Source organism: Macaca thibetana, chromosome 3 (assembly GCF_024542745.1).
Source record: "Macaca thibetana thibetana isolate TM-01 chromosome 3, ASM2454274v1, whole genome shotgun sequence".
Taxonomy (NCBI): Eukaryota; Metazoa; Chordata; class Mammalia; order Primates; family Cercopithecidae; genus Macaca; species Macaca thibetana.
This window is the reverse complement of record NC_065580.1, coordinates 160,251,777-160,265,127: the sequence shown is the minus strand read 5'-3', so window position 1 is coordinate 160,265,127 and position 13,351 is coordinate 160,251,777. Positions and strand designations below refer to the sequence as shown.

Sequence of the window (13,351 nt, the reverse complement as noted above, 5' to 3'; positions counted from 1 at the left end):
CACCTTTTTTTTTGTCCAATTGTTTGTGTGCAGACACTGACATTTTTGCAGGGCACAGGCCTGTGGTTGTAAAATCAGTGAGTGGTCCTCAAACTTCAGCTGCGTGAGAATCCCCGGAGCATCTGTTATGACACAGGGTGCTGGGCCCAGCCCAGGGGTTTCTGATGCGGTAGCCCCTGGTTGAGGCTGAGGCCACTGCCTGGGATCTCATTTTGAGTACCACTGTTACCTAGAAGGTTTGACAATTTAGATGCATCTGATTGTTTCTTCACAATTAGAATCAGATTAAACCAATGTGAAACTCTCTCACGATTTCGGTTCTTTCCACCGCATCCCACCAGGAGGCATAAGATGCCCGTTTGCTCCATTATTGGCGATGCTAACTTGGTCAAGGTGGTGTCCATGCATTTTCTCCAATAGAGGCACAGAAAATAATCATTCAGACCAGTGCTCAGTCCCTCGTTTTAAGATACTGAACTACGGTCGGGCACGGTGGCTCATGCCTGTAATCCCAGCACTTTGGGAGGCCGAGGTGGGCAGATCACAAGGTCAGGAGATCGAGACCATCCTGGCTAACACGGTGAAACCCCATCTCTACTAAAAATACAAAAAATCAGCCGGGCGTGATGGCGGGCGCCTGTAGTCCCAGCTATAGAGGCTGAGGCAGGAGACTGGCGTGAACCCGGGAGGCAGAGGTTGCAGTGAGCCGAGATGGCGCCACTGCACTCCAGCCTAGGGGACAGAGCGAGACTCCGTCTCAAAGAAAAAAAAAAAATACTGAACTACTAAGATACTAATAAAGGAGCTAAAAAGAATGAAGACGAGCCAGCACTGACCTGTGGACCCAGTATCGGTAATAAAGGGGAAGGACGCTGTTGGGCCCTTTGTCCTGAAACTCTTCGATCAGTTTCTCCAGCACAGTCACGACTCTGGCGATGAGATAATCGGCTCTTAAGGGCTTCAGTTCGGCCTTGTGTTGCTTATTGTATTCTGTGACGAGGTCGTTGATGCAGATGGTAGGGTTACTGTTAGTCACATTAAATCCACAGCCTGGACAAAAACAAACAATTGAGCAGCTCAGCCTGTTGATGGCATCACACATTCCTCTCTGCCACTTGGAAAAAGTTACAGTCTTGACTGTCAACTTCCTCCTTCCTTGTCCTCATTTCAGACTTCGTGTCTCTAACCACTTGAAGAATGACTTATATCTTTTTGTCCATCTTCCTTTTTGTCCTTCTTTTATTATTCTTGTTCAAGCTAAAACCATCTCAACCTTACTGCAAATAAGAAGGTAAGAAAAAAGAAAGCCACATTTGATTCAATTTAATTCAACAGATGCTATTAAATATGGGACAAACGTATCAGTGTTGCCTCTGAAATAAGTGGTTTACCAAGCATTGCAGCTCTGCACTGAGTCCAATAGAGAATACAATCTCTTGTTTCTTCTCCTACTTGAGTAACAGATCCCATGCTTGAAAATAGAGTTTTATTCAGGATTTGGGAAGTAAACTCTGGATTCAGAAATTTCAAACCTTGGTCATGGCATAACCCTAGAATGCATCTTTTAATACTTTATCCTTGGAAGTCTTTGGTGCTAAGGTTACGCTGTTGGCAAGACGCCGACCCATTTTCAGTGGACTTTTTACAGGCTCCTAAACCAAGGCTTTATGAGAGTTACCAGGGATGGTATCTGAACAGGCTTATCTGTGCCGTTACTTAATACCACTATCCTCTCCAGGGAGACGGCGGCGTCTTCAGAAAAGCTGAACTTCAGTGTTCAGCAGGACCCTGAATCAGCCTGCAAGAGGTCTTAAGTAAGAAATGAAATACTGGAAAAACTAGGCAGTAAGAAAACTACCTGTGTTCAGTGACTCTAAGAAAAAAATCCCCAAAACATTTGCCACAGACAGAACGATGCCATTTGTAACAACAGCATTCTCCGGCAAGTGTCCTGCCATTTCCCGTGTGAAGGGAAGGACTGACTGGTCTCAGATTTTAAAATAATATACTGGCTATTAAAATACAAAGCAATGTCAATTACCTCTGGAAAAAAACAAGTAACTACGGCAACAGGGGCAGAACTTGCAGTTGTTCATGTATTCATCCGTTCCATACGTACAGTAACTGAAGCGCCTGCTGAACGCTCGTAACGCATTAAATTAAGTGCCATATAGCACTGAAAATTCTCCCTTGTGTTCAGAAAACTGGAATTCCTAGGATGAGTAGCAACACTGACTACTGGCCACTTCGGCTACATCCTTCTAAGGACCAGTGAGCACTAAATCCCCAAAGTCAGAGACCCCATCCCATGGCCTTCAGAATTCAATAGAAGCTATGGGTTCTCACCATAGGAAAATGTTTCATTCCCCTACTTTATTTTTTATTTTTATTTATTTATTTATTTTTTTGAGACAGGATCTCACTCCAGTTGCCCAGACTGGAGTGCACTGGAGCCATCATAGTGCACTGCAGCCTCAACCTCCTGAGCTCAGGTGACTTTCCCATCTCAGCCTCCTGAGTAGCTGCGACTACAGGCACGCGCCACCATGCCCAGCTAATTTTTTGTATTTTTAGTGGAGACAGGGTTTCGCCGTGTTGCTCAGGCTGGTCTCGAACTCCCAGACTCAAGCAATCCACCCACCTCAGGCTCCCAAAGTTCTGAGATTACAGGTGTGAGCCACCACACCCGGCCTACTTTTTATTTTTGAGACAGGGTCTCACTCTGTCACCCAGAATGATGACATTGAGCCATGTAGTGGTTCAATCACAGCTCACTGTAGCCTTGAACTCCTGGTTCAAGTGATCTTCCTGCCTCAGTCTCACAAGTAGCTGGGATTATGAGCTCAAGCCACTATGCCTGGCCTTCGCTTACCCCATGCTGATAACATTCGTTAGCTCCCTGAAGCCATCCATGAGCCTCGTTATCTGTGGCCCCTACCTAGGAATCTCTGCATCAACTGCAATCACTCAAAGATAGGAAATGAGGGAGGCTGGATGCGGTGGCTCACGCCTATAATCCCAGCACTTTGGGAGGCGGAGGCGGGTAGATCATGAGGTCAGGATTTGAGACCAGCCTGGCCAACATAGTGAAACCCTGTCTCTACTAAAAATACAAAAAAATTAGCTGGGTGTGGTGGCGGACGCCTGTACTCGCAGCTACTTGGGAGGCTAAGGAAAGGAGAATCGCTTGAACCTGGGAAGCAGAGGTTGCAGTGAGCCGAGATTGCACCACTGCATTCCAGCCCAAGCAACAGTGCTGGACTCCGTCTCAAAAAAAAAAGAAGATAGGAAATGGAGCTCTAAGGGTATGAAGTAGCTTGCCCAGAATAATATTGCCCCTTGGTGGCAGAGCTGGTAACACAGGACTTGTATTCCCTGGCTGGCACCTGAAACACATGGTTACATGTTTTTTGACCATTGCTGGTTTCTGAACACAGATTAGGTTCTACTGCCACAGAGTGAAGCTGATGGCTGGACGGCCAGGAACCTAAGGACTTCTGAGGTCGCCTCTGAATCCATCTTCTTGCCTGATGTGGATGTGCTGAGGTGAAACAGGGATTCTTTACCCGGCTTTGACCAGCCTGGAGCTTCTTCTGAAGGTTAAAATGATGCCAAGTCTTTCATGGTCCAGGAAGGTCAGGATAAGAATGCAAGACACCAGCAGAACTATTTAAGAAATTAACTTTTCCTTTTCTTATTAGAGAATAGAACGTTATATGTTTATTTTCGCCATTTCAAATTCAATGAGTAGCAGGAGTGTGGAAGGATGTAAGAACATACCTGCTTGATATGATACCACTTTGGTGGGTGGTTTCCGTGGTCACACAGAGAGAATGCTGAACTCTGTGAAGTGCTTTCGACCAATCTCTCTGCATCTATACCCTGCTCCAAAACTACAAGACTCAAAATAATCTCATATGATCATCTGCTCCGCCATCAACCATTTTTATTTTTATTGTTTTATTAATCTAAAAATGCTGGGGGAAAGGTTTTTGAAACTTACCAATAAGTATATGAAATGTTTCTCCCATGAGCGTTGAGTTAACCAGAACTCCGCCGATCTTCATGAGGTCGCTGTAATAAATATCGTTGGGCCACTTCACTCGTAAGTTGATATCCTAAAGGGAAATCTGCACATTAATTAAGCAGTCACAGGACACAAGGGGCCCAGGCAAGTCACTGAGCTAAGGGAAGATAAGCAGAAACCAAGGTAACATGGGCCTTGTCCTCTCCTCTTTTTCAGACAGCTAATCACTTCTTTGGGACAATCCGATATTGAAGTGCCTCTTGGGGCCAGGAGGTAAAAGCCCTGAAGAACACAGCTGGCATAAACCCCAGCATTCTTCCCCATCCCCTAGCACTGTTTCTCATCATCCAAAACCCCTTCTGAAGATGCCTACCTTGTAAATGAAGTTCATTATGTCAGTATCCACCACCACCGCCACCATGGAGTAGCTAACTAACATGCTAGGGCCAGAGGGTGGGGAGAGAATAGTAATCTCTGGGTGCATCTCCATTCAGGAACCCATGCTTGAGAGAGAAAGATGGCCCAGAATTAACCAAGGTCACAAAAGGCAGGTAGAAATGTCTTGAGTAGGAGCCAGTGGTGGGGCGCGGTGGCTCGTGCCTGTAATCCCAGCACTTTGGGAGGCTGAGGCGGGTGGATCGCAAGATCAGGAGTTCAAGACCAGTCTGGCCAACATAGTGAAACCCCGTCTCTACTAAAAATACAAAAAATTAGCTGGGTGTGGTGGTGTGCGTCTGTAATCCCAGCTACTTGAGAGGCTGAGGCAGGAGAATCACGTGAACACGGGAGGCAGAGGTTGCAGTGAGCCGAGATGGCACCACTGCACTCCAGACTGGCCGACAGGGCGAGACTCTGTCTCAAAAAAAAAAAAAAAAGAGTGCTGTGAAGACGCAGAGGAGAAATTCCCCTGGGTAATGAAACCGGACTTGTCATGTGGCCTACTACCTCTTCATCTTGAATGGTGTGGCCTGGGGAGGCTCTCCCCGTCATCAGCTCACAGAATGGACCGAGAGTGGACAGCGTCTTGAACAAGGCCACCCAGGCCTCTGCCTATCCACCGTGACTCTGAAGTTGGGACACAGAGACTGGGCTAGCCGAGTGGGTGTCAGAACCACCAGGTCTTCTAGACCTGGGGCTGGCAGCCAGGCTGTGCCATGTGTGGATAAAGGAAGCCTGTCTGGAGATGCGAGGCTGGAAGAGAACATTCAGCAAAATAAAGCTAAGGGAGCAGAGAGCAGCTGATGGCCTCCGAGGGCCATGGGGCTGGTCTTCCCACATCGCAGGCCAGGCATGGCACTGAGCGCCTTCTCAGCACTAGTCCACGTGTTACTTACACCCAGCCCATGTATTGGTGCCAGCGCATCCCTAGGGAACAGGGGGAGAAACGGAAGCTTAGAGCAGTTATGTGGCTTGCCTGAGGTTATACCACTTGAAAGCCACGGAGCTGGGATTCAAACCCTTCTGCCACCAGGCCTGGGTGATGAATCCCATGCTACGTGGCCTGGTGCTTCCATGAAATCCCCTTCCTCCTTCCAACAGGCCTTCTTTTGACTTTGGCCAGTTAGAGCATAGTGGAAGCTCATCTGCTCTAAAATAGCAGTTTAGGCTGAGAGGAAAAATACAGGAATAGGAGCACAGAAGAACAGAAAGTCTAAGTAAACCAAGGATGGGGGGTGTGCAATGCCCTGGAACTGATCAACAGCTTCACGTTTCTTTTCTCTCTAGAACGGGGATTCTCAGCGGGAAAGGGGTGGATTTGGCGACAGCAGGAGACTTCCTTGGTTTTCACAGCCTGAGGGAGTGCTACTGGCCTCTAGAGAGTAGAGGCCGCAATGCTGACACATATCCTTTAAGGCACAGGACATCCCCACGACAAACATGCCAGGGCCCACATAGCAATAGCGCCAGGCTGAGAAAGTCTCCTCTAGAAAACCTGTGACTAGGAGGCTCTGCTCTTCGTCACTGCCCCCCATTCCCTTTCCTGCTCCTCTCCCGCCTTCCCACATCCCCCTGTGCCAGTGCCATGGCCAGGGGAATGAGCCCCTGCCTAGGCGGTGGGAGGACACCTGCAGAGTTCCCAGAGCTGTCAAGCTCCTCCGCCACGTGCGTGCGTGACAGCTGGTGCCTGGGCGGGCCCTGCACTCGGGCTCCAGCTCGCCTTCATGGCTTCAGATCTCATCGGCTCATGAAGCAGTTCATGAAACTCTGGGTTCTCACGCCAGCATTTCCAGATGAAGAGGAGGGCTGTGTGCTTATTTTTCATTTTCTCAATCATTTATTCCAACAGCTGCCGTGATCCTCCCACATAAAAAAAGACCAAAATGAAACAAATCCTGCTCTCGGAGAGCTACTAACTTCATGGGAGACGGAACAGGAGCACACATCACTCCTCTTCAAAGCTACACACGGTGGAAACCATAAAAGAGGCTTCAACACAGCAAGTGCTGGATGGTGCTGGAGGAAAGAGCTGGAAGTAGCTGGAGGGTCTGAGAATAGCATTGGAGCTGGGCCTTAAGGATGAACAGAATTTTAAGAAGCAGAGAAGAGGCCAGGCGTGGTGGCTCAGGCCTGTAATCCCAGCACTTTGGGAGGCCAAGGCGGGCGGATCACGAGGTCAGGAGATCGAGACCATCCTGGCAAACATGGTGAAACCCCATCTCTACTAAGAATATAAAAAAATTAGCCGGGCCTGGTGGCGGGCGCCTGTAGTCCCAGCTAGTCGGGAGGCTGAGGCAGGAGAACGGCATGAACCCAGGGGGGGGCGGAGCTCACAGTGAGCGGACATCATGCCACTGCACTCCAGCCTGGGCAACAAAGCAAGACTCTGTCTCAAAAAAAAAAAAGAAGCAGAGAAGAGAGCAGGGGCAGGGGTGTGTGGGTGGAGGGAGGGTACGGGACCCAGGGGTACTTCATGGACAGAAGAAAGAGCAGGAGTGAGAATGGGTACCCCAAGGCGGGCTCTGGAAGGAATGGGCGCATCCCAGTGAGGCTGCCTTGGGCCTGGAGAGGGTGGTCATGATTTGTGTGCTGACGGTGACATCTGGTTAGTGACCAGTTGGGGTCCTACTGAAGGCCATAAAAAAAGTGAAATCCAAACAACAGGGGCCTGTTTCCATCATCTAGTAGCTGCTCTGTGTCAGCTAACTTGGCTATGTTAAAAAAGAAACCCAATTCAAAATCAAATGTCCCATCACACAGGTGACGCTGGGCAGCTGACTGTGGAAGAGGGAAAAAACATTGGTACAAACTTCTTAAGAAGAATGGGAACACAAATTCCCCCGACCCTGTTCACTGCTGAAGGCAAACTTCCCACTTCCATCCTGGCCCCCAGTGCTTGGCGCACGCAGCCTCTGTGCATAGCAGGCCCTCAAAGAATGCTTGCTAAGGGAACTAGTGGGCTCCAAGGTCAAAGTCAAAGCCATGAAAAAGCTAAACAGACCAAACAGACTCATTTAACGTTCTCAGCTTAGTGTTTGCTTTATTTATTTTCCTAAGACTAACCTGTTGCTAGAGTTAAAGATAATTTCTCCCATGACAGGACTATTTCTTTTTTTTTTATTCGGATCTCGCTCTGTTGCCCAGGCTGGAGTGCAATGGCACGATCTCGGCTTACTGCAACTTCCACCTCCCGAGTTCAAGCGATTCTTGTGCCTCAGCCTCCCGAGTAGCTGAGATTACAGGGACCCATCACCATGCCCGGCTGATTTTTATGTTTTTAGTAGAGACGGGGTTTCACCATGTTGGCCAGGCTGGTCTCGAACTCCTTACCTCAGGTGATCCACCTGCCTCAGCCTCCCCAAAGTGCTGGGATTACAGGCATGAGCCACAGCGCCCGGCCAGGACTTTCTATTTTGATTGCTTTCTGCTAGACAGAACGCACAGCTCAGGTGCTAAAGGCCGGGCACCTGAAGCCCTGTAATGGTATGATGCCCCAAACCATCAGACATGCAAGGATGCTGGGTGCGTCGTAGTAAACGTCCGTTTCAGCAATGTGATGTGATACAGGAAACAGAGACGTCAGCATTAACTACATCTGTGGAATACCAAAAATTCCTACACGGTGAATACATCACAGAGGGATTTAAGGGGCAGTGAGAAGGGCTGTTTCTTCAATGAAATGATGACAGGGACTCCAAGCCTCCTTTGAGAGTCACGCTCTTAACACCTTGCTTCAGGAATCAATCCAATCATTTCTCGTTAGCCTGACATAGGAGCTGCTGGGGGAGGGAGGCAGGAATCTCCTCTTTATACCCATATGAAATTCTTCCAGGAACATTTGGGAGGGGGCCGTGGGAAGTGAAGCCCAAGTACGGAAGAAAATGCTTCGGTGGGTAAGCTAATCATTCCCTGTTGCTTGTCTTTTTAATAACTGACAACAAAACATCCAACAGTAATAAAGAAGCAGGCACACGGGTCCTAATAGCTGGGGGAAGATGGCCCCAAGTGGACCTACACATTGTATGTGGTCAACAGTGGATAAAGGATAGCGCTGCTAGAGCAGAGTCTGGTAAACAGAGGCAGGAAACGAGAAAGGTTTTTAGGTCCCCAAATAACCCTTTTCAACAGAAAATGCAGATGAATAACTTCCATCCAGTCCAACAATCAAACCTCATCCAGTGCTTCAATCAAAAAACAAACACGGGGCCGGGCGCGGTGGCTCATGCCTGTAATCCCAGCACTTTGGGAGGCCGAGGTGGGAGGATCACAAGGTTAAGAGATTGAGACCATCCTGGCCAACATAGTGAAACTCTATCTCTACCAACAACACAAAAATTAGCTATGTGTGATGGTGCACGCCTGTAGTCCCAGCTACTCAGGAGGCTGAGGCAGGAGAATCGCTTGAACCCTGGAGGCAGAGATTGCAGTGAGTAGAGATGGCGTCATTACACTCCAGCCTGGTAACAGAGTGAGACTCCGTCTCAAAAAAAAAAAAATAAATAAATAAACAAACATGACCAGGTGCAGTGGCTCATGCCTATAATCCCAGAACTTTGGGAAGCTGAAGCAGGCAGATTGCTTGAGCTCAGGAGTTCAAGACCAGCCTGGGCCACATGGCGAAACCCCATCTCTATTAAAAATACAAAAAAATAGCCAGGCGTGGTGGTGTGCACCTATGGTCCCAGCTACTCGGGAGGTTGAGGTGTGAGGACTGCTTACGCCTGGGAGGTGGAGGTTGCAGTGAGCTGAGATAGTGCCACTGCACTCCAGCCTGGGTGACAGAGTGAGACCCTGTCTCAGTTAAAATAAATAAATAAACAACAACAAAACCCAAAATCTAAAGTGTTGCCCTCATCAGGCTGTTTGAGAAATCTGAAAAACTGGGTAGAAAGGGAGTTCTGGGGAATTAATGCATTCGGGCAAGTCTGAAGCAGCACTAGCACCTGGTGGCACTCTTAAAACTCTGAGGGCACTTTGTTGCCAGCTGTGCAAAGGGTAGGCTGAGGTTCTACAGCCACCAATTATGCAAGCACATGCTACAAACAAGAATAAGCCGGATTCTGCATGCATTACAGGGTCGTAGAGGGGGACTGAACTGTACCTACCTGATACTTGGGAATGGACCTCACCGCTTCCACGACAGCCACGGACATCAGATGCTGGACAAACGGGATCCTCTGTCCCAGCTGGGATCTCAGTGGGATGGAGATGAGCAGAGTAGAAAGAGCACATCCCACGGGGCTCAGCCACGCATTCCCTCCCCGTCCTGGAACACAGTGCGCAGTGGGAAACAGGCTACCTTGCCGTGTGGACAGACACAGACACACGTCATGCCAGGGCCACACACTCAAATAAACCTGGACTTATTACATTTCTCATTGTATTACAATGCTTATTATATTCTGGGCTTAACTCAATGAAAGAATAGCTTGTTAAAATCTGAGCTCTGTTGCTGAAAAAGTTTCCAATAATCAGCATAATGTTCTGCTTCTGTGAGCATATCATTTGTGCCTTGATGACTCAGAGTCTTACAACGTCTGAACATGACTATCAGTTTAATTCCCACCATATGGTCATGAAGGCAAACACAGACACTGGGAAACTGAACTGATATATACTGATCCAGGAGAGGTCCTGGAAGCCACTGTTTAGAAGCAATTCCTATTGTGGTGATGGTTGCACTGCCCAGAAAATATGCTATTAAATAACAGCCACAGAGCTGTATACTTTATTTATTTATTTATATTATTATTTTGTAAGATGAAGTCTCACTATGTCGCCCAGGTTGAAGTGCAGTGCGTGTGATCTCAGCTCACTGCAACCTCTGCCTCCTGGGTTCAAGTGATTCTCCTGCCTCAGCCTCCCAAATAACTGGGATTAAGGTGTCCGCCACCATCCCCAGGTAAGTTTTGTATTTTTAGTAGAGACAGGGTTTCATCATGTTGGCCAGGCTGGTCTTGAACTCCTGACTTCAAGTGATCTGCCTGCCTCGGCCTCCCAAAGTGTTGGGATTACAGGCATGAGCCACCACGCCCGGCTAGAACTATATATTTTAAATGGAGGAATTATATTTCAACAAAGCTGTTTATAAAGGGATTCCTGATATTAACTGAGTTGTTACTTTTCTTTCTTTCTTCCTTTCTTTTTTCTTTTTTTTTAAGAGACAGGGTCTTGCTCTGTTGCCTAGGCTGGAATGCAGTGGTGCAATTACAGTTCACTGGGCTCAAGTTGGGACTACAGGTGAGTACCACCGTGCCCAGCCAATTTTTGTATTTTTTGTATTTTTTTGTATTTTTGTATTTTTTTGTATTTTTGTATTTTTTTTTAAGAGATGGGTCTTGCTAAGTTGTCCCAGTTGGTCTTGAACTCCTGGACTCAAGTGATCTTCTGCCTTGGCCTCTCAAAATGCTAGGATTATAGCATGAGCCACCGTGCCTGGCCTACTTTTCTTAAAATTGAAGTTAGAAAAATAGAAGAATCCAAATGAGAGGTAGAGTTCATCAAAGTTCTTCTTGAATGTCTTTTCTTAAAAAAAAAAAAATCCACATATTGAGATCCATAGCTTTTGCCAAAAATATTTTTTTTCCATTTGAATTATGTTTGAAAGACATGTTCAGGAGAAAGAAGGGAGAACAGCAGATTTCTTATTTCTTTGGTTCTTATGAAAAAGTCATAAGAGCCTGTGAGAGTGAGAAGCACATCTGGGTGAGCCTGGCACTGGCTGGGACAGGGAGGGACCAAACCCCGTGGAGCAGCCCCTGTATAGGGTCAGACCCCAGATGGGTCTGGGAGGATGTGGGCACTCGCCTCTGGGATCTGCAGGTGGTGGAGTCCTGGGCAGCGCTCTGCTTCTCTGTGGTCACTGTGTGAACGGGCACTGATGCAGAGCCCACCGTGTGCATGCAAGCCCAGGGCCGGCTGGGGTGGGAACTGGCATGCAAAAGGCCTCCCACGTGATGCTCGGTACAGCCACAGAAGGCTCCTTATGGGGAACCTTCAGGAAAATAAATGTCTCTGGAGCACAGTGAGGATTCCTAAATTGCAAAGCCCGGAATTCACATAGGTCACATTTGCCATCATAGGCAAATGTCCAGTGATTCATAAGCATGGTGATTAGAGAGAATGCTTTGGTTCTACTAAGGCTGAACTTTCTACTAAGGCTGAACCTACTAAGTGCTTCCCTCTTCCTCTTCCTCCATTCCAGGCGGTTATGAAAACAGAAACTACTAACTTGAGTCCCCCAGATATTCAGCACACACATTCAATGGGCTCCTGGGCCACAGGAGTTGCAGAGTTTAGGAAACAAAAGCAACAGCAATGATCACAAAAGATGACTGACCTTTGCCCTGGGTCTGGCGGGCTGCGATCGCTATTAAACCCATTTCCTGTGGTGTCTGAAACATCAACCTGCAAAGAGGGGGAAAGACTGGTCAGGCCAGACATGGACACGCACGCGGCACCAACGGCTCACACAGGAGGGACAGGGTTTGCATGCATCTGAGGGTGTGTGGCCACGGAATGGCCAACTGTGGTTTCCACTGGCCTTCAGGAATGGGGAGCCAGGGGGATATCACCCTCCTTTCTAACCTCAGTTGTGAGAATGAAAAGAGATGAAGAAAGCACCTTTTAATATCAAAAAACAGCATGGGAGGGGGCGTGTGTACCTGCCTGAGCGTTACTCCATTTATTTAAGACTCGGTTAGATTCTATTTCATCAGAATATCCTGCCAAGTTCTTTCTCCCCCCACCCCCAATGTGTGTACCTTCTTCAAGTGACAACTAGCAATTCCTGACATTTGTTCCTACTTAGGGTGCGTTTCTGTTCGAACACTAGAACACAATCTTAACAGAAGTTTCTGATTATTCAGAAAACCAATATGGTGGCAATAAAGCTGTTTAAAAGACATACTATCCCCTGAGAACTAATTATGATTTAACTATGGTAAATAAATCCACACCTTCTGAGGACGCAGGAGAACCCTGCATCGTTTTCGGCTTCAGTCCTGCTTTTAAAATGGTTTCATTGAAAAGAATACAAACTTTCCTTTGGGGGATAGGTAGAAAAGTGCATTACATCTCCACCAAATGAGTGGATATTAACTTTTTTCCAAAAATAGGAAAGAAAAAAAATCACATAAAAAAAACCCCACTCTGAGAATTTCCTGCAAGCCGCGCTCTCCCTATTGTAACCCCGTGGTAGGACAGTTTCTCTCTGCATGCCTGGGAATTGCTGATCAGGTGCTGCGCAGGTGCAGTTCGAGGTAGGATCCATCAACAGAACAAAGATCAGGTTTGGCCTCTTTGTCAGTGCAGATGAGAGGGCCTCTTTGATTGATTGATTGATTGATTTTTGGAAGGACAGGAGCGGACAGGACAGGGATGCAGAAAAGATGGCATTTCGTCATAACATAAAGTTTCTAATAGTAAGTCTCTAGGCTTCTACAGTGGCCCTGCTGAGGACAAAGGAGCTCTAAAGAAAGACCATGCTCTGAGAAGCTTATCATCCTCCCCTCCCAGCTACAGAAACTGGGTGGAACTTTACAAATGGCTGGAACTCGGCAAGAGAAGAAAAATACTTAAAAGCAGAGAGAAACAACAGCGTCCACTGTGCACCGATGGCTCACGGAGCTCCACCTGACGGCGTGTGCAGACCTCAGTTAGGACAGGAGGAGCCCAGAAGACCCTCCAAGTGTTTAAAAGACCTCAGGACACACAGGGCAGGGGCTCAGCTGGTGACACAGCTGTCTTCCCACACGGCTGCTGGAACAGGCACAGGACGCTCTCGGCGAGCAGGCCGGCCTCGCCGCCCATGTGCCAGGCCCTCTCCATCTCACATGAAATACAGCTCAGAAGTATTTCTCTTGGACACGATGAATAACTCATTGA

General features: G+C 47.7%; 1 protein-coding gene across 4 annotated transcripts in view; it reads right to left on the bottom strand.

Moving 5' to 3' along the window:
- Positions 1 to 13,351, bottom strand: part of HLCS (holocarboxylase synthetase) — a 247,697-nt gene that overhangs the window by 4,979 nt on the left and 229,367 nt on the right. For all 4 annotated transcript variants that reach the window (XM_050785742.1, XM_050785741.1, XM_050785743.1 and 1 more), the window contains 4 exons: positions 11,805 to 11,872; positions 9,571 to 9,731; positions 4,004 to 4,118; positions 837 to 1,050 (listed from right to left, as the gene is read on the bottom strand). In XM_050785742.1, the coding sequence (XP_050641699.1) occupies positions 837 to 1,050; positions 4,004 to 4,118; positions 9,571 to 9,731; positions 11,805 to 11,872 (558 nt within the window). The remainder of the gene's footprint in view (positions 1 to 836; positions 1,051 to 4,003; positions 4,119 to 9,570; positions 9,732 to 11,804; positions 11,873 to 13,351) is intronic.